Source organism: Sceloporus occidentalis, unplaced genomic scaffold, assembly GCF_023333645.1.
Source record: "Sceloporus occidentalis isolate IW3139 unplaced genomic scaffold, rSceOcc1.0.p SCAF_6, whole genome shotgun sequence".
Taxonomy (NCBI): domain Eukaryota; kingdom Metazoa; phylum Chordata; class Lepidosauria; order Squamata; family Phrynosomatidae; genus Sceloporus; species Sceloporus occidentalis.
Window position 1 is genome coordinate 32,872,782 of NW_028316986.1, and position 25,524 is coordinate 32,898,305.

The 25,524-nt window shown below is 41.5% G+C and overlaps 1 protein-coding gene across 3 annotated transcripts in view; it reads left to right on the plus strand.

The window, feature by feature from the left end:
* Positions 1–213: 213 nt before the first annotated feature.
* Positions 214–25,524, plus strand: part of LOC149310582 (REST corepressor 3) — a 40,438-nt gene continuing 15,127 nt past the window's right edge. The window contains exons 1-5 of one of the 3 annotated variants that reach the window (XM_089529250.1): positions 214–596; positions 2,760–2,816; positions 16,052–16,129; positions 23,755–23,807; positions 24,867–25,028. In XM_089529250.1, the coding sequence (XP_089385376.1) occupies positions 386–596; positions 2,760–2,816; positions 16,052–16,129; positions 23,755–23,807; positions 24,867–25,028 (561 nt within the window). In that variant the 5' untranslated portion in view covers positions 214–385. Of the gene's footprint in view, positions 597–740; positions 1,889–2,759; positions 2,817–16,051; positions 16,130–23,754; positions 23,808–24,866; positions 25,029–25,524 lie in introns of those variants that run through there. The other 2 variants (XM_089529248.1, XM_089529249.1) reach the window with 2 other exon arrangements.

Sequence of the window (25,524 nt, forward strand, 5' to 3'; positions counted from 1 at the left end):
AATTCCCAGCATCCTTTATAACTGAGCCAGGGCAGTTGGAGCGCTCCCAAAGTGGATTATTCCTGCAGTGTGTTTGAGGCATGCTCCTTTCCCCTCAGAATCGAGGCCTAAGTAGCCGACTGAGGCGGCAGAACACCGTTCTCGCGTCCCTCCTCCTCGCAACGCCTGCGCCGCGCGAGGCTAGATCCGGCTGCGTTGCTGCTGCCGCGGCGGAGGGATCCTGGCCCGTGGGCGGAGGAGGCGCTGCCTGTGCGGCTGAGCCGCGTGGGGGGCGGAGGGGCACCAACATGGCGGCCCCGTCGTCCTAACTTTGGCCCCCTTCGGCCCCCGTCGGCAGCCGCTGCCGCCGCCCGCCGCCGCCCCCCGCCGCGGCTCGGCCGCCGTCATGCCGGGCATGATGGAGAAGGGAGCCGAGCTCCTGGCCGGCGGCGGCGCCAAGGGCAGGGCGGCCCCCAACGGCACCAAGAATGGAGGCGGCGGCGGTGGCAGCCCCGGGTCCAACGGGCATTTCTCGGAGACGGAGAGCGGAGCAGGAGGCGGCGGCGGCGGCGCTGGCGGAGGAGGAGGAGGAGGAGGCGACAGCGGCGACGAACACGGTGCGGGCTCCGTCCTCTGCCTCCTCCCGCGGCGGCTGCTCGGCTCGCTCTCTGACAGGGCCCGCCTCGGCCTAGTCTTAGGGGACGGCAGGCGCCCAGACTCCCCGAATGGCAGATGGGCTTCCGTGGGGGTGGGTCGGTCGGTGGCTCAAGGGCCCTGGGTGGGAGAGTGTCTCCCGCTGGGTTGGGGGGTGTATGCGTTACCTGTGTGTCCTGGTGGACTGGGATGTGTGCATTTGTGCTAGTTGGTTGGTGATTGGTTGGGATGGGTGTCTAGTGGTTGGTTGGGATGTGTATGTCTTTGTGCTAGTTGGTTGGGTGTGTGTGTGTGTGTGTGTGTGTGTGTGGTGGGTTGGGTTGGATGTGTGCATGTTGCATGTGTATACTAGTGGGTTGGGATGGCTGTATTTGTGCTACTTGATTGGGATGGGTGTCTGTAGTGGTTGGTTGCTGTGTGTGTGTGGTGATTGGGATGTGTGTATTTGTGCTAGTTGGTTGGTGTGTGTGTGTGTGTGTGTGTGGTGATGTGTGTGTTGCATGTGTTTACTGGTGGGCTTGGATGTGTGCATTTGTGCTAGTTGGTTGGGATATGTGTGTGTACTGCTGTGTTGGGGTGTGTGTATTTGTGCCAGTTGGCTGGGATGTCTGTAATGGTTGGTTGGGGTGTGGTGGTTGGTTGGGATGTCTGTGTGTGTTGCATGCATGTACTGGTGGGCTGAGATATGTGTATTTGTGCTAGTTGGTTGGGATGTGTGTCTGTAGTGGTTGGTTGGGATGTCAGTGTGTATGGTGATTGGTTGGGGTGTGTGTGCGTAGGAGTGGGTTGGGATGTGTGTGTTGCATGTGTGTACTGGTGGGTTGGGATGTGTGTATTTTTGCTAGTTGGTTGGGATGCATATCTATACCGATTGGCATGAATGTGTTTGTGTGTGTGTATTTGTGCCAGTTGGTTGGGATGGGTATCTGTAGTGTTTGGTTGGAATGTGCATGTGTTTGTGCAGGTTGGTTGGTAGGGATGTGTGTGTGTCTGCACTGGTTGGCTGGCAGGTGTGTGTCCAGGTTGGTTGGGATGTGTCTGTGTGTCCTGGTTGGTTGGGATGTATGTGTGGGGGTTTGAATGTGTGTGTCTTGGATGGGATGTCTGTGCATTTGTGCTAGTTGGTTGGGATGTGTCTTTGTGTATGTGTTGATTAGTTGGGGTATTTGTGTGTGTGTGTGTCCTGGTGGGTTGGGAGGTGCTGGTTGGTTGGGATGTTCTTGTGGGGGTGCACATGAGGAGCTAAGAGTACAAGGTAAGGGGGCAAACTATTGATGTGTGGTTGGGAGCAGGCTCCCTTTTTGCTTCCCATTGCACCTGTGTTTGATTTCTTTATTGTCTAGGTGTCAGCTGGTTGGTTGGCATGTGTGTCTCTGCCCGCCTCTGTGCTGTGCATGCGCCCTCATGCAAAGAGTGTGTCTGGAGTGTGCAGGAGGAGCTGAGATTGCAAGCTGGGATGTGACACTGGGGCATGCACCCTTTTCCCTTCCCATAGGGGCATGCATTTGTGTGTGTGTGTGTGTGTCTATATGAGTGAGTGTGCATTTTCACAATGGCTGCAGGTGTGATGCTGCCGAGGCTCTATCTGGGCTGGTTACTCCTGGGTGCCCACCTGTCCAGCCAGTGCTTGCTGTGCCTCTGAAGATGGAGGAAGGGATGCCCTGAAGGGGGGCGCAGGCAGGTCCTCCTCCTACCTGCAGCTTCTCCTTTTCTGTCTTGTCTTTTCCTTCGCTTTCATCTGTTAAAGGTGTGCCAGGCAGTGCTGGCACAGTAAAGTGAAGGGACAGTTTCTCTAGGAATGCCTGGATTCTTTATTGCTGTTATTATTCTTGCCTACCTGGAGTGTGAAGGGGAAGTCGCTCTTTTCTTTTTCCTGTGTATATGAGGTGGATGAGGGAGTCATTTCTTTATTTCTTGACTCTCTTCACATTTACTCGAGGGGTGAAGGGTTTGGGGCTTCGCCTGCCCTAGAGGTCTTGGGCTGGATCGGATTGATTGTGGTGCTTTGGGACCACAGTCTACCCAGCTCTTTTGTCAAAAGATCACACCTCTGTTACTGAAGAGAAAGGCTTCCTCCTTCCCCTCCTCCTTTCTAAATGATGCATTTATATTTCCTTCCCTTGCAGATGTAGGCATGAGGGTCGGAGCAGACTATCAAGCTCGCATCCCTGACTTTGATCCTGGTAAATCTGTTTTATTTTAAATATATATTTTTATCGTAATATCTTTTGAAAATGAAAGCTTATTTAATGTTGTGATTACAGTAAGAACGTGAAGGAATGTGCATTCGTGTGTGTGTGTTCGTGTGTGTGCATGCTGTACTTGTGGGGAAAGAGGGAACTTGAATTTATGACAGTTAAAGGTGTGGGATTTTCTTTGTTTTCTTTCTTCCTTTCCCTTGTTCTGTTTCTTCATAGTCACTGAAGCTTTACAGGGCCAGCCGGTGCTCTGTGCAAGCTGGAGGAAATAGGCTCCATATATGGGGAGGAAGGAGGTACCTTATCTTTTAGGTAGAAAACAAGGTGGTCTAAAGAGTATATACACACATACACCTGTATAGTATGTACAGTCATTTGGGTGGGAATTCTTGTTCTGGGAATATTCCACTTTTTGCAGTTTGTTGTCTTTGTTGCTTTTAATTGCCCTCGAGTCAACCCTGACTCATGGTGACCCTGTGGATGAAGACATCTACAAGGCCCCCTGTCCTCCACGGTACTGCTCAGCTCCTGCAAATCCCAACGTGTGACCTCTCTCATTGACTATCCTTTTGGCATGTGGTCTTTCTTTCTTTCTTTCTTTCTTTCTTTCTTTCTTTCTATTACTCTCTACCTTTTCTAGCATTACTGCCTTTTCTAATAGGTTGTGCTGTCTCACAATATGACCAAAGTACAACAGCCTCAGTTAGATCATCTTGGCTTCTAGAGGTATTTCAGGCTTGATCCGTTCAAGGACGAATTTGTTTGTCTTTTTGGCTGTCCACAGTATCCTTAGCACTTTTCTCCAGCATCACATCTCAAATGAATTAATTTCCTTCTTAACTGTTTTTTCACTATGCAGCTCTCACATTCATACATGATGATGGCAAATACAGTGGCTTGAATGGTTCTGACTTAGTGTTCAGTTGTACAGTATATCTTTACCCTTCAGATCTTGTTTAGTTCTTTCATAACTGCCCTTCTCATTCCTTGTCTTGATCTCTTGATTGCCGCCACCATTTTGATCAATGTTTGATCCAAGTTTCAGGAACCCTTTTACTATTTTGATTTCTTTATTGTCTAGGTTGAATGTATGTATTTCTCCCATGGTCATTATTTTTGTTTTCTTTATGTTCAGCAGTAAGTCTGCTTTTGCATTTTCTTTTTTGATCTTCCTTAGTAATTGTTCCAAGTCTGTGATGTTTTCTGCTAGTTGTATGGTTTCATCCACATATCCTAGATTGTTGGTGTTTGTTCCTCCTATCTTAACTCCTCCTTCTGAGTCTAAACCTTCTCTTATGATATTTTCTGTATACAAGTTGAACAAGTAGGGTACAGTTTGAATTTTTTCAGTATTTAAATTTTGGATAGCTGATCTTTATTGCATAGTTCATGATGCTTCTGTCAATCTTGAGGTGAATGTGCATATAAAACAGAATCCCTTGAAACTAATTATCAGTCTTGATTTGTATGTACACTACAGTATATTAATATCCTCAAATATTCTTATTTTTAACTGAGGCCTCAAGGAAGCACGCTTGAGTCTCTTGTTCCTTAGACCAGTACCCCATTTGCTAGTTGATTTCTTGAGCCATAGTGATGTCCTTCCCTTGAAGCTGGAGTTTTCCTCAATGGAGATCTGAGAAACTTCTTTTTAAGGTGTTACCAAGCTCTTAAAACAACATATGCTTTACTTGTAAAACAAAGTACTTTTCAAATTCTTTTTAGCATTTTTATTCATATTTCAAGCCTTTGTCAATCATAGGTGTGAGACTTTACAAAATCAGATTGAGCTCAACAATGAAAATGTCTGGATACTCTATCCCCCCCCCCCCCCCCAGTATATGTTATATAGGCTAATACAGTATTTATTTTCATCTTTATTTATCATGTTTCATCTTCCTGTCAAATATTACAAGTAAGAAAGGATTTGTGTAAGGTATATATTTGTGGTTTCACATTTATAATGTAAACAGAAAATACCCTGGACGTTACTAGTGTGTAACCAACTGTTGAATAAAAGGAGCAATTGCAGTCAAAATACTGATCCTTCTCCCTATGTTGAATTTGACATTGTGGGAGATGAGACATTTCTGAGCAGAACTGATTGTCATCTGAGTAAGAGGGAGCACTGAGTAAGCACTTTGTCTCTTCTTTAGCCACTTGCAGTCTGACAAATTCTGTTGTTCCACCATGATGAGCAAACTCTCAGCTGCTCATCTCCTGCCTTTTTGTGGATAATCTGGGGCTGTCAGGCATCTTCACAGATGTTTCTCTGTGCTTGTTCAGTGGCACGTATATATGGGAGAGATAATCCATGCTACATGTGTAGTTTATCAACTTGATTGGTAATGGCTGCAGAGTGTTTGTTGTTGTTGTGTGCTTCAAGTCATTTTGAACTTACAATGGCCCTCAGGTGAGCTTATCATGGGGTTTTCTTGGCAAGATTTGTTCAGAGGGAGTTTGCCATTGCCTTCTCCTGAGGCTGAGAACATGTGACTTGTGCAAGGTCAGTGGGTTTCATGACTGAGCGGGTAATTGAAACCTGGTCTCCATAGTCGTAGACCAACACTCAAACCACTATACCATCTTTGTTCCACTGCAGGGTGTACTACTTTATAACTACCTAACTTTGATTTTTCATGTTTTGGAATCTCTTTGAGACACAAGTAATTAATTATTTGAGAAAACTGTCTATCCCTAAAATAGAGCAACCGAGAATGACAGCTCATCTAATAGCTTCTCAAGCTTCCAGGTATAAATGCCTTTGTCTCTGGCTAGCTCTTCAGCCAGGAACATGATAGGGTATTCCATCTTGAAACAGAGCACAGACTATTAAACTGAGCTCTTAATGGGGTTTCAGTTAAGAATAGGCAATCTGAAGTGTAATAACTGCATCCCTACCTGCCCTAAAAAGGACCTTGAAGCAGTGGTACATGCACTGATAATTTCTCATCTAGATTTCTGTAATGCGCTCTATATGGGGCTACATTCGTACGAAGTTCAGAAGCTTCAGTTGGTTCAAAATGCGGCAGCCCGATTGGTTACTGGAACATCTAGGTCGGACCATGTAACACCAGTGTTAAAATCTCTTCATTGGCTGCCGATCAGCTTCCGGGCACAGTACAAAGTGTTGGTTATCATATCCAACCAATTTTGTATAAGACACACAGATCCACCTCCTTGAACAGGATTGGAATTTCTTTATTCCACAGTCGCTTTTTGATACCTTGTTTTTAATTGCTAATTATTTATGTATTTATTGTTGTGCTTGTACTTGTATTTTTACACTAGGTTGTAATCCCGCCTCGATACACCTAGGAGAGGCGGGAAAATATCAATAAATTTATTATTATTATTATTATTATTATTTATCACCTTTAAAGCCCTACATGGCTTGGGCGCAAGTTACTTGAGGAAACACCTCTCCCTACACAATCTGCCCCGCACTCTCAGAACATCCGGGAATAATTTATTAGAGTATCCAAAGACCAGGTTAACAACAACCTCCCACAGAGCATTCACTGCTGCAGCCCCCAAACTGTAGAATGGCTTGCCAGAGGAGATCCGTTTTATTACCACCTTAGAGACCTTTAAGAAGGTGCTTAAGACAGATCCCTTCCGGCAGGCCTGCCCACCCAATCAGATTTTAAGAAAACGCTCCATTTCTGTCTGTAATTGTATGCATTTTAGATCATAGAATCATAGAGTTGGAAGAGACCACAAGGGCCATCCAGTCCATCCCCCTGCCATGCAGGAAATCTCAATCAAAGCATATCCGACAGATAGCCATTCAGCCTCTGCTTAAAGACCTCCAAAGAAGGAGACTCCACTACACTCCGAGGGAGTGTGTTCCACTGTCGAACAGCCCTTACTGTCAGGAAGTTCCTCCTAATGTTGAAGTGGAATCTCTTTTCCTGCAGCTTGCATCCATTGTTCCTGGACCTGTTTTCTAGAGCAGTAGAAAACAAGCTTGCTCCCTCCTCAAGATGACATTCCTTCAAATACTTAAATAGGGCTATCATATCACCTCTTAACCTTCTCTTCTCCAGGCTAAACATCCCCAGTTCCCCAAGTCGTTCCTCATAGGACATGGTTTCCAGACCCTTCACCATTTTAGTCGCCCTCCTTTGGACACCCTCCAGTTTCTCAATGTCCTTTTTGAATTGTGGTGCCCAGAACAGGACACAATATTCCAGGTGGGGCCTGACCAGAGCAGAATACAGTGGCACTATTACTTCCCTTGATCTAGACACTATACTTTTATTGATGCAGCCTAAAATTGCATTGGCCTTTTTAGCTGCCGCATCGCACTGTTGACTCATGTTCAACTTGTGGTCTACTTGGGCTCCTAGATCACTTTCACACGTAGTTTCATTCAGCCAGGTGTCCCCCATTCTATATCTGTGCATTTTATTTTTCTGCCCTAAGTTCAGTACCTTACATTTCTCCATGTTGAATTTCATTTTGTTAGCTTTGGCCCAGCTTTCTAGTCTATTCAGGTCATTTTGAATGTTGATCCTGTCCTCTGGAGTAGTAGCTATTCCTCCTAATTTGGTGTCATCTGCAAATTTGATAAGTATGCCCCCAATTTTGTCCTCCAAGTCACTGATAAAGATGTTGAATAGCACTGGGCCCAGGACAGAGCCCCGTGGGACCCCACTGGTCACTTCTCTTCAGGAAGAAAAGGAGCCATTGTTGAGCACGCTTTGGGTTCTGCCAGTAAACCAATTACAAATCCATGTAACAATTACTTTGTCTAGCCCACATTTTACAAGCTTGTTTGCAAGGATGCCATGGGAAACTTTGTCAAATGCCTTACTGAAATCAAGATATACTATATCCACAGCATTCCCTTCATCTTCCAAGCTGGTAATTTTATCAAAGAAAGAGATCAGATTTGTCTGGCATGACTTCTTTCTCTGAAACCCGTGTTGACTTTTTGTGATTATGGCATTGCTTTCTAAATGTTCACAGACTCTCTGTTTAATGATCTGCTCTAGAATCTTTCCTGGTATTGAGGTAAGACTAACTGGACTATAATTGTTGTGATCTTCTTTTTCCCCCTTTTTGAAGATGGGAACAACATTTGCCCTCCACCAGTCTGCTGGGACTTCTCCTGTTCTCCAGGAGTTTTCAAAGATTATTGCCAATGGCTCCAATATTACATTTCCAGTTCTTTTAATACCCTTGGATGTAGTTCATCTGGTCCTGGAGATTTAAATTCATTTAGATTTAGATTAGATGATGATTTAGTTAATGTATTGTATTAATAGTAATGTCACTATTTTATTGAATGTATTTTATATGGTACTGTTTTTTTATTGATGTAATTCTGCCTCAATTCGCAGGGAGAGGTGGGAAATATAAATAAAAATTATTATTATTATTATTATTATTATTATGAATATACAGTATCATTGCTAAAAGTTTTCCTCAGTTTTTAGAAAACTCAGTACTCCTTGCTGCCACATGGTTAACATCTTTAAAGTAGTTCCAACATGATTAACAGTAGATTTTATGGCCCTCACCTATTATCCAACAAAAACAAATGGGAAGGGTTTCAAATACACATGCCCCAACACAGAGACACAGCAGATATTAAATACCCAATATTCTGACCAAATATCTGTCTGATCCAGGCTTCTCCAGTAGTGACTGACCAAATACAGTCAGCCCTCTGCATCCACGAACATGGCCTGAATTAACATCCTAACTTGGAGGTCTGTTCTAGTTAGTTTATCCATCTTTTCTTTTTATTCATTTACTTATTATTAAACAACTTGATTCTGGCTTGTTAGTATTGTTAGTATTATCTTTCAGCATATAAGACTCTGGATATGTGGATGAGATGTACAGTATACAGTGGTACCCCGGGATACGAATTGACCGCGTTACGAAATTTCCAGGGTACGAAAAAGTTAGATTTAAAAAAACTGTTCCGGGTTACGAAAGATTTTTCGGGTTACGAAATTAATTTCGGCGCGAAATTCAAATCGGAAACGCGGCTAGCGGCTTTCCAGCGCCTTTTTGGGTTGCGAAATGTATCGGGTTACGAACGGCGCCGCGGAACGAATTAATTTCGTAACCCGAGGTAGCACTGTATATATTTTTTGGTGTTAGCAAACTATCAATATCAAGCAAACATGGACAAATTGTGTCTGGGAAGGAAAGAGATTTAATTTTTGCAATAGTGAAGCTATTCTGGGTATAGCCTAAATTGAACCTTTCAAGATCAAAGAAATCAGTTCTTTCCTAGGTAACTTTCTTGAAAGCAATTCCAGGCCTGGTTGACTATTAATAAATCTGTTAGGGATAGGTGTTAAATTCCAGTAAAAATATTACCTGGAAATTAATGCACAATGTATACAAATTTGGTTTTGATATTCTGTAGACACTTTGGGATCCAGTTATACAATCTTATGGACAATAATGTGGATGAGTTCATCCAGTGGACAGCCATTCTTTTGTGAGTCATTTCTTGAGGAAATGTGCAATTCTATATAATTTGAGCCAGTGTGATGTAATGGTTTGAGTATTGGACTATGACTCTGGAGACCAAGGTTCGAAACTCAGCTCAGCCAAATAAACCCACTGGGTGACTTTGGGCAAGTCACACTCTCTCAGTCTCAGAGAATGGCAATGACAACCCCCCCTGAAGAAACTTACTAAGAAAACACGTGATAGGTTTGCCTTAGGGTCATCATAAGTTAGAAACAACAGGAAATCTCACAACAGCAACAAATATGTCTAGTGTTTTCATAAGTGTATCTCTCTGGGAAGATATGTATGTGAATTGCTGGCTCTTTTGTTTTTGTGATTCATATTAAAAGTAACATGGTTAATGTTGAAAGGAACTATCTTAGTTACGTACTGGCTGCTTCATCAAAGAAGGGAACTTTGCATATTCCCATTTTTGTAGTATGGTATGAATGAATTCAGGTTGCATAAATGAAAAGAAACACAGGTTGAATTTTTCTTTTCAAAAGACAAATTTTTTTGACTGTTTGTATGACAGTATATTTTTAAAAGGTAACTATTTTTTTGTATATATCTTGAACAAATGTTCAAAGATTGCACATATCTCTTTTCTTAAACTTGCATGCTCCCTAGATTTTAAAAATAGAGTGCGCTTTACCTTGGGCTCAAAGTAATTTTCTTCTATAAGGTCATGTCCATGGGTTGGATTTTTGTCTGTGCAACCCAGAATTTTCCTTCCTCAGCTCCATCTGGGTGTGAATCTGGGTCTGCTTGTTCAAATAACTTCCTGTTATTTAGTACTTACCTTGACCCTGTCTGTGTTTCTGGAAACCTCTACCTGTAGTACTGTAAATTGTTTCTTAGAAATGTCTGGGTTCACATCTTACATTGACATGTTCCCTATCTTTGCTGAATGAAATGTAACTGAAATATGACACCTGAGAGATTGGTGATTAATTGCTTCAGAGTGCAAGCAAACCAGAAATTTAACTTCAACAAGAAGAATCCCCCCTGTTATGTTTGAGGTAAAATTACTATTACAATGGAATTAAAATGTTTTTAAAATATAGAAGCCATAGAGCATTTCTGCTAGTCAGTGACTTTCTCAGAAAAGCCTTTAGGTGTTTGGGGCAGTGGAAGATTTGTAACAGAAATTGGACCAGTCCCCTAGTATTCTGTGTCAACAGACATATTTCTCTTAGTTACCAGAACGAATAATCTATCATTATATATAACCTTTTCTGGAGGGGATATGAAAATTCAGGCCTACTCTTTCAAAAGTATTTATTTAAGCATTTATATCATAACCAGTGTGGCGTAGTGGTTGAGTATTGGACCATGACTTTGGAGACCAGAGTTCAATTCCCTGCTCAGTCATGAAACCCACCTTGGGCAAGTCACATGCTCTCAGCTTCAGAGGATGGCAAAGGCAAACCTCCTCTGAACAGATCTTACAAAAAAAAAAAAAAACCCACCCAATGATAGCATCGCCATAAGTCAGCAACGACTTGAAGGCACAAGAGCAACAACAACAATCATATTAATAAACACAACTACCATATAAAATACATTCAATAAAATAGTGACATTACTATTAATACAATACATTAACTAAATCAAGCACACTGTTCTTAGACTTCTCTTTGCTAGTGCAGTAAAGGTTAAAATTGAGAGCCAGCATGGTGTAGTGATTTGAGTGTTGGACTATGACTCTGGAGACCAGGGTTCAGATCTCCACTTGGCCATGGAATCACCCTGGATGACCTTAGGTACATCACACTCTTATTCTCAAAGGAAGGCAAACGTAGACCCCTTCTGAACAGATCTTGCTAAGAAAAACTCCCGACAGGGTTGCTATTGTTGTTGCCTTCAAGTTGTTCTGACTTAGGGCGACCGTATCATGGGGTTTTCTTGGCAACTTTCTTCAAAAGGGTTTGCCATTGCCGTCCTCTGAGGCTGAGAGAGTGTGATTTGCCTAAAGTCGCCCAGTGGGTTTACATGGCAGAACCAGGATTTAAACCCTGGTCTCCAGAGTCATCGTCCAATGCTCAAACCACCGCACCACACTGGTTCACAGTTACCTTAGAGTAGCTACAAGTTGGAAATGATTTCAAGGCAATCAGTGACCACAAAGGATTAAAACTGCAGTGGGTTCTGCTTCCTCTTGTGTTTGTTGCGAACTGCCTCCTAGTCATCCCTGACCCATGGCAACCATGTGGATGAAACACTTCCAAGATTTCCTGTTCTTCACTGCTCGACTCCTGTGACTTCATGCCCGTGTCCTCCCTAATTGAGTCCGTCAATCCAGCATGTGGTCTCTCTCTCTTTCTACTTCTCTCCACCTTTCCTAACATTGCTGGCTTTTCTAATGAGTCATGCCTTCTCATGATGTGGCCAAAGTTTGACAGCCTTGGTTTGCTCATCTTGGCTTCCAGGGAAAGTTCTGTCTTGATCTGTTCTAGGACCCATTTGTTTGTCCTTTTGAAGTAGCCACAGTATCCTCAGCACGCTTCTGCAGCACCACATCTCAAATAAATTGATTTTCTTCTCATCCAGCTTCTTCACTGTCCATCTCCTGCATCTGTACGTGGCTTGGACAGTTTTGACTTTAGTGTTCAGTTGTATATCTACTCTTTAGGATCTTTTCTGTTTCTTTCATAGCAGCCTTGCCCATTCCCAGTCTTCTTCTTTTGTGTACCACACACTTACTAGTGTTATTAAAGTATGAAAAAGCATGTAATTCCTAGTACAAGTGGGGTTGACTGGAATCATTTAATTCTGATGTACCAGCCAGGATAGAACTACAAGTCCTGTTTTGTTGCAAACTCAACACAGAACAAGTCCTGCAGTGTAGTTATTCTATTAGACTGTCATGTGAAGAGCTGTAAACAGTGTCCCTTTGTTTTAACCACTTTATCTTTTTTAAAATTAAGCCAACAAAAAACAAAGAGAAAACATTATCAGATAATATATAAAAAGGACCATTCCAAACTATAATAGACTGATGATGTTTTAGCCACCTGTCTTGCAGATTTTTTTTTCCCAGACAAAAATGTCTTGAGATAAATATTGCCCAATACATGGATTGGTTTTTCCCATGGGGGAATTTTTTCTTCCAGTCAATGTAGTATATTGAGACAAAAAATGTCCAGTGTTGCTTTTTTATTGTGCCATTATGCCAAGAAAAAGAAGTGACATACTTTGATTGTTGGTAGGAGGAGGACAGGGGAGGAGAGGAGAAAAAGCATTGGAATTCTCAGTGGGTTCAGGAAGTTGAAACCATATACATTTAAAAGTACCACTTTAACCATAATGCTAACCTTCAATATGTTGGCATACCTACAACCCACTTTGTGCCTTTTTAAAATTCTTTATCCTCTATGTTTTAACTCAGTTTGTGCATTATCAGTGCCCATCCAAATTAAAAGTTTCTTCTTGTGACTCTTAAGTGCAGTATTAGAAAATGTCCCTGTGTCTTTACATCCTTGGTAGAATCTAGACTCAGCTGTACCTAGAGTAGACCCATTTAAATCAGTGGGCCTTAAATCAGTGTTAATTATCTTTACCAATTAGTTTTAATCAATTTTCACTAGATATCACTGTATGAAAATGATTAGAATAGGTGTTGTGAAGTGCTTCTTAATTCCCATGATCAAAGTTAGGATTCTCTGCCTCTAAAAAGGAGGAAATACTTCATCTTCAGATAATCCCAATACACATGACTCCCTAGGCATATTTCATATGAATGTATTGCTCTCTTCCCTGTTTGAGGGATGCTTTTCAATCAGGTGTTTGTGGCTATAGTTCAGCCACAAAGTTCAGCACCCCTACTTTGCTGACTGTGTGATATGTCTCAGGAATACTAATTTTTGTAGGGGGTTTTCTCCTTTATCTCTGATCATATCTGTCCAGTTTCCATGAGAGGGCTTCTAGATTTTCCCTATGTCTCTGTAAAGGAATACTTGGTGAGGAGTTGAACTGTTGCTTTTCTCATTTTTTTCCTTTCCTCAACCTCCCATCTTGACTGCCACACACTAATGAAACATGTGTTTAGCAGGTGTAATGCCCTGTTTGCATCCAGTTGGTTCATAGTGTTAAATTCTTGTTATTCACACTGGAATGTAGAACTTTTTCATTTTGATTTGGATAGTTTTCATTTTGCCTAGGAGTGTAGTGATTGGTGGGTGGGGAATCAGGGCTTTTCCCTTAAATAAGAATTCTGCACCACCACCCAGAAATGTTCACTGAGGCTGCATCCATACTATAGAAATAATCCAGTTTGACACCACTTTAATTGCCATGGTTCAGTGTTATGGAAGTCTGGGAATTGTAGTTTTGTGAAACATTTAGCCTTCTCTGTTAGAGAGCTGTAGATTTACTTCTAACTACTGCTCCCAGAATCCCATAGTATTGAGCCATAGCTGTTAAAGTGGTGTCAAACTGGATTATTTCTACAGTGTGAATGCAGCTTCAATCTCCAAATTTCTAATGCTGCAGTTGGGCATGTAGAAATACAGTTTAGGTATCAAAATAAAAGGATATAGTAGCATCCAGCAATAAACCAACATTAATATTTCACAAAGTTCCTAAAACATTGTACATGTACAAGGAAGCCTTTCCATGCATGGCGACTTTGTATGCTCAAGGACTCACCTTTGATGCATCCACAGCAGTGTGTGAAAATGCTTTCCTAACTTTAACACATGTGCTGACACCATATAGACATGCAGTGCTTCATCAGATAAGTGCATTTAGAGCGAAAACTATCAGCTGTTTAGGGGTGGCTTCACGCTGCCCCTTTGAGCGTTGGATCAGGACTGCGACAGCCACATGCCATGGTCCCAATTGATCCGAAGGAAGAAACGGGAGATATAAATATTATTATTAATATTATTATTATTTCTGGCACAAAAAGAAGCAACAAAATGCCGCTCCTTTTTGCACTAGAAAAGGGACACCCTTTCCTCTGCCCCCGCAGCTTTTTGGCTCCCCCTGTGGCGTGCGGTGTCTAAACGACATGCCAAAAAGCTGCCGTTGTCTGGGCAGTGGAGCAGTGTAATGCCGGCTTCGAGGCGGAGTTGGAGCACGCTTCGTGTGTATGCCACAACACCACGCCTCCCCAAAGCTGTTATATTGTGCTGGTCTGTACCAGCTGTCATTAATCTTTGCTTTCAAAGAAACATTTTGGAAGATATTTTAAGTGGACTGTAACTCCACAGATTTGTGGAGAAATCATGGCACATTGGACTTCGTTAACCGTTCAGATCATTATAGTAGGTTGGCTTGCATGATATGTATTTACTTTCTATTCGCTGTTCTTTGTTTTAGACAACTACTGTATATACTCACATATAAGTCTAGAAATTTTAGTAAACAAATAGACCCCAAAAACCTAAATTGATTTATCCACAGGTCAATGTACATAAACTCTTATTTAAAAAGGAATCATCCCCTGGTGAAAGTCAAAAGTATAATTTGTTCTGTAATCTGTTTTAGGGTGAGCACAAACAGTTATGCGTTCTGGGATTGTGCAGGTTCTTCAGCATTATTTTACCCTCGATTTATGCATGGGTCATATTATAATCCTTAATTTTGGCCCCCAATCCTGCCCTCAATTTCTACATGTGGTCGATTTATAGTCAAGTATATACAGTATTTTGCATTCAAAAAATACTGTTTTTTTACATTATTTCCCATTTTGGAAACTTCACTGCTTTCTAGTTAAAGTATATTCATTGGGAGTAATTTTTGTTTCTCTCTCTCTCTCTCTCTCTCTCTCTCTGTTTTCCACAGAAAAACTTTATAGTGACTGTTCCTCTAACACCTCTCTGCCCCTCAGCTTTTGTCTCCTTTGTCAGAACTGTCTTGCTAGACACCTTATACCTAATAACAACATTTTACATTATAGCATTTCTCTTAATATTAAGAAAAAACTAACAGATTTTTTTTATCCAGAAGAAAGGTAGATATACATAGACATAGAGTTTCACAAGGCAGCTATTTTTCATAGTATCCTTAGTTTTCAGCTTTATTTCCCCTGCCCTGTACTTGTGGTGCTCTTCCTCTCATTATTCGCTTGTGCTCCATGCTCTTTATAGGAATGCTTGATTAATGTAAGGGAGCCAATTAGTAACCTCACAAGAAGATGGGAAGGCTGTGAACTGGTGTCCTAAATTCTTTTTTTTTTAAAGTTAACATCATATCTTATTCATTACATTGGCAAGGTTAACTAGGTTAACCAGTATTATAAAACAGGTTTATTTTATTATTCCAGGAATGAACTACAACTATTTTACTTGCCCAAGCCTATGCATAGTTAATGTTCAATGTGCAGTTAACTATGCTTTCCCCGGCATGATAGTAGAATTTATCCTCGAGACACATTCTCGTGATATATATGAGAATGAACTGCATTTTTCAGAGGGGGAGGCCTCAGCCTATAGGATTGGTTCAGCTGAATGAAGGTTGCTTACCATTAGAAAGTAAAGCTGCTGTTCTCACAGTGTCATCCATTAGCTATAAAGCAGAAATTTGGGTGCTTTCAGGTCTGTACTACTTGAACCATGGTTCCATTTTGTATCAATCCAGGCTTCTGTTCCAAGAAGTTATGGAATGATTTTCCCTAAATGCTTGTACTAGAATAAAAATCGATGGACTGGATGTCGTTCTTCTTATATATTAACATTTTTATTGTCTTTCAGTTAAGTTTTCTAAAACATTAAACTAATGATGTTTTTCCCTAGGAGCTACAAAATACACAGATAAAGACAATGGAGGGATGCTTGTATGGTCTCCATATCATAGTATTTCTGATGCCAAATGTAAGTTCTTTACAGTGAATTAAGTAAAATTCTAGAAATTGCTCTTTGAGAACTATGTCACATGTTATAGATTTGTTATATACAAAGCAGTTGATGCAGAGATAGCTTGACCCAGCAAGGTCAAAGGTGACATCATGGGAGTTGTATTCCAGCAGCCTGTAGTGCCGCAGGTTTGCTATCCCTGTATTAGTGTGAAATCTGTATGTGGTTCTTAACATAATGCTTGTTCATGCATGTAGATTTTTTTACTCAGACTTGAGTATGTATAGTGTAAGTGAACTGACCAGTTATACAAAAATGAAGCCACACAGTTATCACACACTACAATCTGTACATGGATTTTTTTACATGGTACTTTCATGTAGCAATATTGTAATATATAAGAGCTCTTTAATGCCTTGTACATGTAATTTTCCTGAAGTAACAGATGTTTGGGTTGCTGTTAAAGGTATCTAGAAACATTGCCGCTAAAAGATCTAGCTCTCTCTCTCTCTTTTTAAAACCATATAGCACTTCTCCCTTTAAAACAAAAAAAGAAACCAAAAGCACAAGACTTCCATGTTATTAATTGTGTGTTACTAATTATGAATTTTCTTTATACCCTAGGATTTATAAACTTTCAGGGCACAAGAGTCAGCTTGCAGTGATAAATAATCCAGCCTGGCATTATGTTAAAATGTATTTTTGAATGTAGCAAGTGAATTCATTTTAAAGGTTGACAGGAGTATCCGTGCTGTTGGAATTCAAACAAGCATTCAGTTTCCATTACAAAAAATGCTTAAGCAAAGAAAGCTCTAACGTAGTAACTAGCAGTAAATGATGCTGCAGCAGAGTACTGCTTGGATTAAACCAAAAGTTTATACAGTCCAGAATTCTGCTTCCCTTAGTGTCCTCTGAATATGTATACCCATCACATCTAATAGCCATTTATAAGAACTTTCCTCCATGAATATATGTTCATATGTTGTTATGGTATGGACACTTTAAATTTATCCAGTCAGTGTTCTGAAAACTGGAGAGAGATTATGTAGGCCACAGATTCATGTGTACAAATAGGAGTCTTTGGCATGCGTTTAGTGTTGCTATATATAGTTGCTTCCCCAAGTTCTTTCCTTACTACTTGATAGCTCAGTTGAGAGAAGATAGTATTCTTAACCTTTTCTGAAGTGTAGCGTCAGTTGAAAATCAAAGTCATAGAGGAGCCTGTGAATTAACCTATTTTGTTAAATTTAAAAAGTGAGATGCCAGAAATCTTAGGTGTACTAGAGGCCAAATATGTGTCACTCACATGTGTTTGTAAGAAGCATCAGAAGGATATAGTTACCTGGGTGTAAGTTAGAACTTCTTGTACTTGATGGTCTTATTCAAAAGGCAAGAATGATATGGCAGAAAAGGACAAGATGTTAGATCTGTCAGTTTTGAGCCTGTGTAGGGGTAAAGTCAGAAAAGCCAACTCAGGCTTGCTAAAGAGGTTAAGAACAACAAAAAAGGCTTTTTTGGATATGTCCGCAGCAAAAGGAAAAAGAAGGAAATGGTAGGGCCACTGTGTGGGAAAGATGGCAAAATGCTAACAGGGGACAGAGAAAAGGCAGAATTACTCAACACCTTCTTTGCCTCAGTCTTCTCAGAAAAGGCAAAGGGTGCTCAACCTGAGGATAATGGAGCAGAGGACAGAAAAGAGGAATTTCAGCACAGAATAAGTAAAGAGATAGTACAGGAATACCTGTTTAACCTAAACAAATACAGTGGGCCCTCGCCTTACGCGGGGATCCGTTCCGGATCCCTCCGCATAAGGCGAATTCCGCCTGTGCTCAAGCCCCATCGTAAACAATGGGGCTCGTGCACGGTGGAGCGTGGGGCGCAACGGGCGCGCACGCCCATTCAATTAAATGGGATGCGCCGCCCCGTGCACGGCCCGCGGCTTGAGCGCGTATGCTCAAATCCGCGTAAGGCGCACCCGCGTATGACGCGGGCACGCTGTATAAGTCTCCAGGACCAGATGAACTACATCCAAGGGTATTAAAAGAACTGGCAAATGTAATATCGGAGCCATTGGCAACAATTTTTGAGAACTCCTGGAGAACAGGAGAAGTCCCAGCAGACTGGAGGAGGGCAAACGTTGTCCCCATCTTCAAAACGGGGAAAAAAGAGGATCCAAACAATTATTGTCCAGTTAGTCTGACATTTATACCAGGAAAGATTCTGGAGCAGATCATTAAAAAGAGAGTCTGTGAACATCTAGAAAACAATGCCATAATCACAAAAAGTCAACACGGGTTTCAGAGAAAGAAGTCATGTCAGACAAACCTGATCTCTTTTTTTGATAAAATTACTAGCTTTTTAGATGATGGAAATGCTGTGCATATAGTATATCTTGATTTCAGTAAGGCCTTTGACAAAGTTTCCCATGACATCCTTGCAAACAAGCTTATAAAATATGGGCTAGACAAAGTAACTGTTACATAGATTTGTAATTGGTTGACTGGCCAAACCCAAAGGGTGCTCAACAATGGCTCCTTTTCATCCTGGAGAGAAGTGACCAGTGGGGTCCCACAGGGCTCTGTCCTGGGCCCAGTGCTATTCAACATCTTTATCAGTGACTTGGAGGACAAAATTGGGGGCATACTTATCAAATTTGCAGATGACACCAAATTAGGAGGAGTAGCTAATACCCCAGAGGACAAGATCAGGATTCAAAATGACCTGAACAGACTAGAAAACTGGGCCAAAGCTAACAAAATGAAATCCAACACAGAGAAATGTAAGGTACTGCACTTAGGGCAGAAAAATGAAATGCACAGATACAGGATGGGAGACACCTGGCTGAATGAAACTACGTGTGAAAGGGATCTAGGAGTCCAAGTAGAGCATAAGTTGAACATGAGTCAACAGTGCGATGTGGCAGCTAACAAGGCCAATGCAATTTTAAGCTGCATCAATAAAAGTATAGTGTCTAGATCAAGGGAAGTAATAGTGCCACTGTACTCTGCTTTGGTCAGGCCCCACCTAGAATACTGTGTCCAGTTCTGGGCACCACAATTCAAAAAGGACATTGAGAAACTGGAGGGTGTCCAAAGGAGGGCGACTAAAATGGTCAAAGGTCTGGAAACCATGCCCTATGAGGAACAACTTAGGGAGCTGGAGATGTTTAGCCTGGAGAAGAGGTAATATGATAGCCCTATTTAAATATTTGAAGGGATGTCATATTGATAAGGGAGCAAGCTTGTTTTCTGATGCTCCAGAGACTAGGATCCGGAGCAATGGATGCAAGCTGCAGGAAAAGAGATTCCACCTCAACATTAGGAGGAACTTCCTGACAGTAAGGGCTGTTCGACAGTGGAACAAACTCCCTCGGAGTGTAGTGGAGTCTCCTTCTTTGGAGGTCTTTAAGCAGAGGCTGAATGGCCATCTGTCAGATATGCTTTGATTGAGATTTCCTGCATGGCAGGGGGGTGGACTGGATGGCCCTTGCGGTCTCTTCCAACTCTACAATTCTATGATTCTATGATTCCTTTATGTAGTACAAAATACAGATTTGGGATAGGAGGGGAATTCCACATAAGAGTAAGTGGGTTTGATGCATACATTTGACTCAGTGACACAAGAACTTTGTGCTAGTCATAGGAGAGGGCTAGCTTAGCTATGATTTTTTCCAGACATCAAAAATGAAATAACATTTCAGCAACCTAATTGTAGGATTTCATTACAGTTGCCCCTCCATTTTTGCGGACTTGAAGTCTGCATCCCTCGGCTATTTGTGGGTGGCAAACAGAGGGGGATGAAATGGGGTGTGGGCCGCCATTCAAGCCAATGGGGCTTAAATATAGGCAATTTTCCATTTTTGTGGGGAGTCCAAAACGGATCCCCTACAAAAGGGAGGGGCAACTGTATTTTGAAAACTTATTATTATTATTATTATTATTATTATTAACCTTTATTTATAAAGAGCTGTAAATTTACACAGCACTGTACATACAGTCTTTTTAATTAGACGGTTCCCTGCCCTCAGGCTTACAATCTAAAAAGACACCACACAAAAGGAGTAGTGGTGGGAAAGGGGATGAGGTCCAGCAGTAACTCTCTACCTCCAAGGCCTGGACCAAGGCAGGTTGACTGGAGGGAGGGCTTGGCTTCATAATGGATGGTTAATCTTCATCCAGGGAGGCAAGTGACAATTAAGCAAGGCCTGGGAATGCTTCTCTGAGCAGGATGGTCTTCAACTCCGTTTTGAAGCTGGTTAAAGAAGTGATGGCTTTTGTTTGCGGGGAAAGAAGGTTCCAGGAGTGAGGGGCAGCGAGTGAAAAGGGGCGAATCCTAGATGGGGCAGAGGAAATCCTGGGCTGGGACAGCAGACCTTGACTACCAGAACGGAGGGCCCTAGTGGGAAGGTGAGGAGAAAGAAGGTCTGATAAGTAAGGAGGGGCCAACCCATGGAGGGCTTTAAACGTGGACAGCAGGAGCTTATACTGAATGCGGAAAGGGAGGGGGAGCCAGTGAAGGGATGCCAGCAACGGAGCGATATGGTCCGAGCGGTGGGCGGATGTGATGATGCATGCAGCTGAATGCTGGACAGAAATTAAAGGACGGAGGTGAGAAATAGGAAGCCCTGCCAGAAGGATGTTACAGTAATCAAGTCGTGAGATCACTAAGGCATGGACCAGGATCTTGGTAGTAGAGGCGTAGAGAAATGGTCGGATTTTGGCAATATTGTACAAAAGGAATCTACAAGCCTTGGCTGTGGTCTGGATCTGAGGGATACACGACAGAGAAGAATCAAAGATAAAACCAAGACTGCGGGCTTGCTGGACTGGTTGAATAGAAGTGTTGTTCACAGAGACAGAAAAGGAGTGTGGAAAGGTGGACTTAGGAGGAAAGACAAGAAGCTCTGTCTTGGATATGTTGAGCTTCAAATGCCAATGGCGCATCCACTGCGAGACAGCTGTGAGACAAGACGAAACTTGCTGTTCAAGCCATGGAGAAAGGTCAGGGGTGGAAAGATATAACTGGGTGTCATCGGCGTACAGATGGTAGGAAAAACCAAAAGAGCTAATGAGTTTACCTAAGAGAAAACAGAAGGGGACGCAGAACAGAGCCCTAGGGCACTCCAACAGATAAGGGAACAGAGGACGAAGTTTGACCACCAGTGACTACTGCAAAAGATCGGCCTGACAAATAAGATCTAAACCAGTCAAGAACAGAGTCTGAGAACCCAAGGTCAGAAAGTATATCAACTGGAAGACAGTGATCAACGGTGTCAAAGGCTGCAGACAGATCAAGAAAGATGAGAACAAAGTAAAGGTCATTAGCCTTGGCCCGTAAAAGGTCATTCGAGATCTTAGTGAGAGCTGTCTCTGTGGAATGCCTTGGGCGGAAACCAGACTTAAAGGGATCAAGAATGGAGTTGGTTTCAAGAAACTCGAGACAGCGAGAATAAAAAACCTGTTCCAAGACCTTAGAAAGAAAGGGAAGAAGAGAAATTGGACAATAGCTAGACAAAGAGGACGGGTCAAGAGAAGGTTTTTTCAGAATTGGGGAAATGAGATCATGTTTGAAGTCCGACGGGAAGGAGCCTATAGAGAGAGAGATATTGAAAATATGGAGAAGCGAGGGCAGAAAAGAAGGAGCGATAGAGATTAGAAGAGGAGTAGGAAGTGGGTCCAGAGAGCAAGTCGCAGGTTTGGAAGAGTTCAGAAGTGAAGAGAGTTCATCCAAAGAGGCAGGAGGAAACACAGAGAATTTTCTAGGCGAGGGCGATAGAAGATTATGAGCAGAAGAAGAATCGGGAGGGACTATCTCAGAGCGAATAGTGGTAATCTTAGGCCGCATACAGACAGGCCAAAATAAAGCTGCTTCGGGTCACTTTGGAGATGTGCTTTTTAAAAGATGCATGGGTCTTAAGAGTCCAGAAGCTGCTCCAAGGCTGTGCTCCAGTCCTTAGGACTGGAATGTGGCTTTGGCGCAGCTTCCGGACTCTTAGGATGCATGCATCATTTAAATAGCATACCTCCAAAGTGACCCAAAGCAGCTTTATTTTGGCCTGTCTGTATGGGGCCTTTGAGATGAAATAATTAGCAAAGTCTTTGGAGAGAATGATGAAGAGACAGGAGGAGAAGGAGGTTTAAGCAAAGTGTTGAAGGTGGAGAACAATCGCTGCAGGTGCCTCTCATTGGCAGAGATCAATGATTTGTAATAAGTTTGTTTTGCCATAGACAGGGCATGTGAGAAGGACGAAAGAACAAATTTGTAATGGATAAAGTCAGCCCACTGTTTGGACTTTCTCCAAAGACATTTAGCTGCTCTAGAGCAGGACCGGAGAAACTTAATGATGGGGGTAAGCCAAGGCTGAGGCCTAGTCTTAGAGGAAGAAGTGCGTACAGAGACAGGGGCAAAGCTGTCAAGAGTCGAGGAAAGAGTGGAGTTAAATAAACATTGCTGAATCAGCAGAATCCCCAAGATTTAGGGAAGAGAGAGATGAATCCAGGGTCTGACCAAGATGGTTAGAGTCAACAGATTGAAGGTTACGAAAATGGCGTTGAACAGTATGACGAGGAGGTGGAGTATAAGTGAGAGCAAAGGAGATTAAATGATGATCAGATAGTGGAAAGTCAAGTAAATACAAAAACCTGTATTTATAGGGAAGTAAATCAGCAGTGCCAGAGTTGGGTGAAATTCCATTACCATATCTTCCTGTGGGTATGGCATGGTTAATTTGTTTTTCATCAGCTAATGCTGAAACTTCCAGCATCTCTTGTATGTTCACTCTGTGCCTTGCAATTTGTTTCATTGCAGCATCAAATTATTTGTCTTTCCCTGCTTATTCCTCCCTTAACTTTGGTCTTGTATCAACTTCAGTGCTGTTCTTCTAGCACACATTCAAGTCCAAAACTGTACTGAGCGTCCAGGTATCACGTCTGTATTTGTCTAAATAACTGATTAATAGCACAATGGGTATTGTGGGAGAGGTTGAATGGAACCACTGGCTAATTTCTATGTATGTCACAGACTTAAAAACAGACTAGATTCAGGTTGCAATTAAGTAGCATATTTGTTTCTTAAAGGGTTGATTGAAAATGTTGTTTATTTACTAAATTGATATTTTGCTTGGTATCAAAAAGGATTTCAAAGTAGTAAGCAGCATCACATGAACTGTAGGTGCTCAGAAACAGAATAGTGTAAACTCATTTGACCCATAGTATTTTTACAGCAGAAGGCCCTGCTTCTAATGGATAGTAATCTGGCCATTCTAAGTGGTGGGAGTTGAGCTGAAGCTACCTCCTGCTTATATCTGGTTACTTAAATTTATTCACTTCTCTTGACTAAATAGCCTAATTCTGTAGAGAATAGCAACCTTGGTCCAAAACCATTTTTTCTAGAGACTCTGTAAAATATCTCTGGATTTTTGTATTTTAAGGTAATTAGTTACATGATTACAATATATTAAATATAATATAATAAAATATATTACAGTGGATGAATGTCTATGTCATAGGGGATGAACCTACTTTAATGGTGGTGTTTTTGAAATGAGCTCCATGTTCTGTCTGGTGATAGCATCAATCATCCTAAATTGGTCTTCTACAATAACTGTATCGGGACATTAATTTTGGCATTCCTTTGTTACACAGTGGATGAATACATTGCAATAGCTAAGGAAAAACATGGCTACAATGTGGAACAGGTAAGAGTTAAATAAAGTAGCAGGAGATAATTATTCAACTATTTTGAAATCCAATCAGATTTTATTTTGCCTGAAATATGCCCAAAGTTGGCCTGCAGTATAATAAAAATATATAACAACGTTAAAATAAGATGAACCACATACAGTGGTACCTCGGGATACGAAATACCCAGGTTACGAAATTTTCGGGATACGAAAAAATCCCATAGGGAATTATTGTTCCGGGTTACGAATGTTTTTTCGGGTTACGAAAAAACTTTTGGTGCTTTTTTCGGCTTTTTCGCACCAAATCGCGGCTTTTCCCCATTAGCGCCTATGGGTTTTTCGGCTTACGAAGCCTTTCGGGTTAAGAAAGCGGCCGCGGAACGAATTACTTTCGTAACCCGAGGCACCACTGTATTTTAAATAATTTGTTGAAAAAAACATAGAGCCACCTGAACTCCCCAAAAGGCTCTGAAAAAGGACAGTATTAAATGGTTTCTGAAAGAAGAGACAAAATTGGGGTAATCAGCCTGTTTTATACAGGGAATTGAAGATTAAGTAGATCACCACCAAATAGGTCCTGTTTCAAATGATAGCAAACTTCTCCCAGAAGAAATAGAACAAGAAATAGAATATTTGGATGAGGATCATGACACAAGAACAAGTAGTTCCAGACTATGTAGGACTTTATATATTTAAATCAGCACTTTGAATTGCATGTGAAAATTAGTGTGGGAACCAGTACAGTTATATTTACGTGGATCTTAATTTGTAGTGCTAGTGCTTGTACTACTGTATTGGCAATGTCTTCTGCAGAGAAGCTATTGAATCTTTGGATGGAAATAATAAAAGAGCCTCATATTAAAATAAATCTTTGCTGTTATTAATAAAATTATGAAGGATTACAAATAGGAAATGAGTACAATACAAGTATAATGGAAGAACAGCCTAGAAGAACACCTCTTTTGAGAAATATATGGGCTGTAACAGTGCATCATCCAAATTATATAAAACTGTAATAGCATCATGAGGTGTATCATGATAAAAAATGTGGGTTTTTTTTCCAAACTGTTTAAGGCACTTGGTATGTTGTTCTGGCATAAGCACAACATTGAGAAGTCCCTTGCAGATCTCCCAAATTTTACTCCTTTTCCGGATGAATGGACAGTTGAAGATAAAGTCCTCTTTGAACAAGCCTTCAGTTTCCATGGGAAAAGCTTTCACAGAATACAACAAATGGTAACAAAATATTGGTATTACTGTTGCTTTGTTTCACTCAGTAGATCGCTGTGTTGTAGTAACATTGTTTCCACTCCTGTAGTGTCAACATGAAAGTTTTATTTTTTCGTGAATATTTTGCATAGACACATGGGATTCATGTTTACAGAGAGAAACATCAGAAGTGCAGAAGTAAAAGATAAAAAGAAGCAGCAACAATTATTCGGATTCCACTCCCCACCCCCTTACCATTGCCTGACAACTCGTGTAAGGATAGGAGTGATGTTTTCAGTCTTCTGTGCAACAAATTGCATATTAAAAAATAAAATATTGTTTAAAAAGATAAAAAAATGTTTAAAAACTTTAAAACACTATAACACCCCAGCCCATTCTTTAAAAACTTTATGTTTTAAATGCCTGTCTGAACAGGAAGGTCTTAGCCTGCCAGCAGTAAGGACAACAAGGAAGGGGCCTTTCTGGCCTCCCTGGGAAGTTTCACAGTCTCAGGACAGCCATG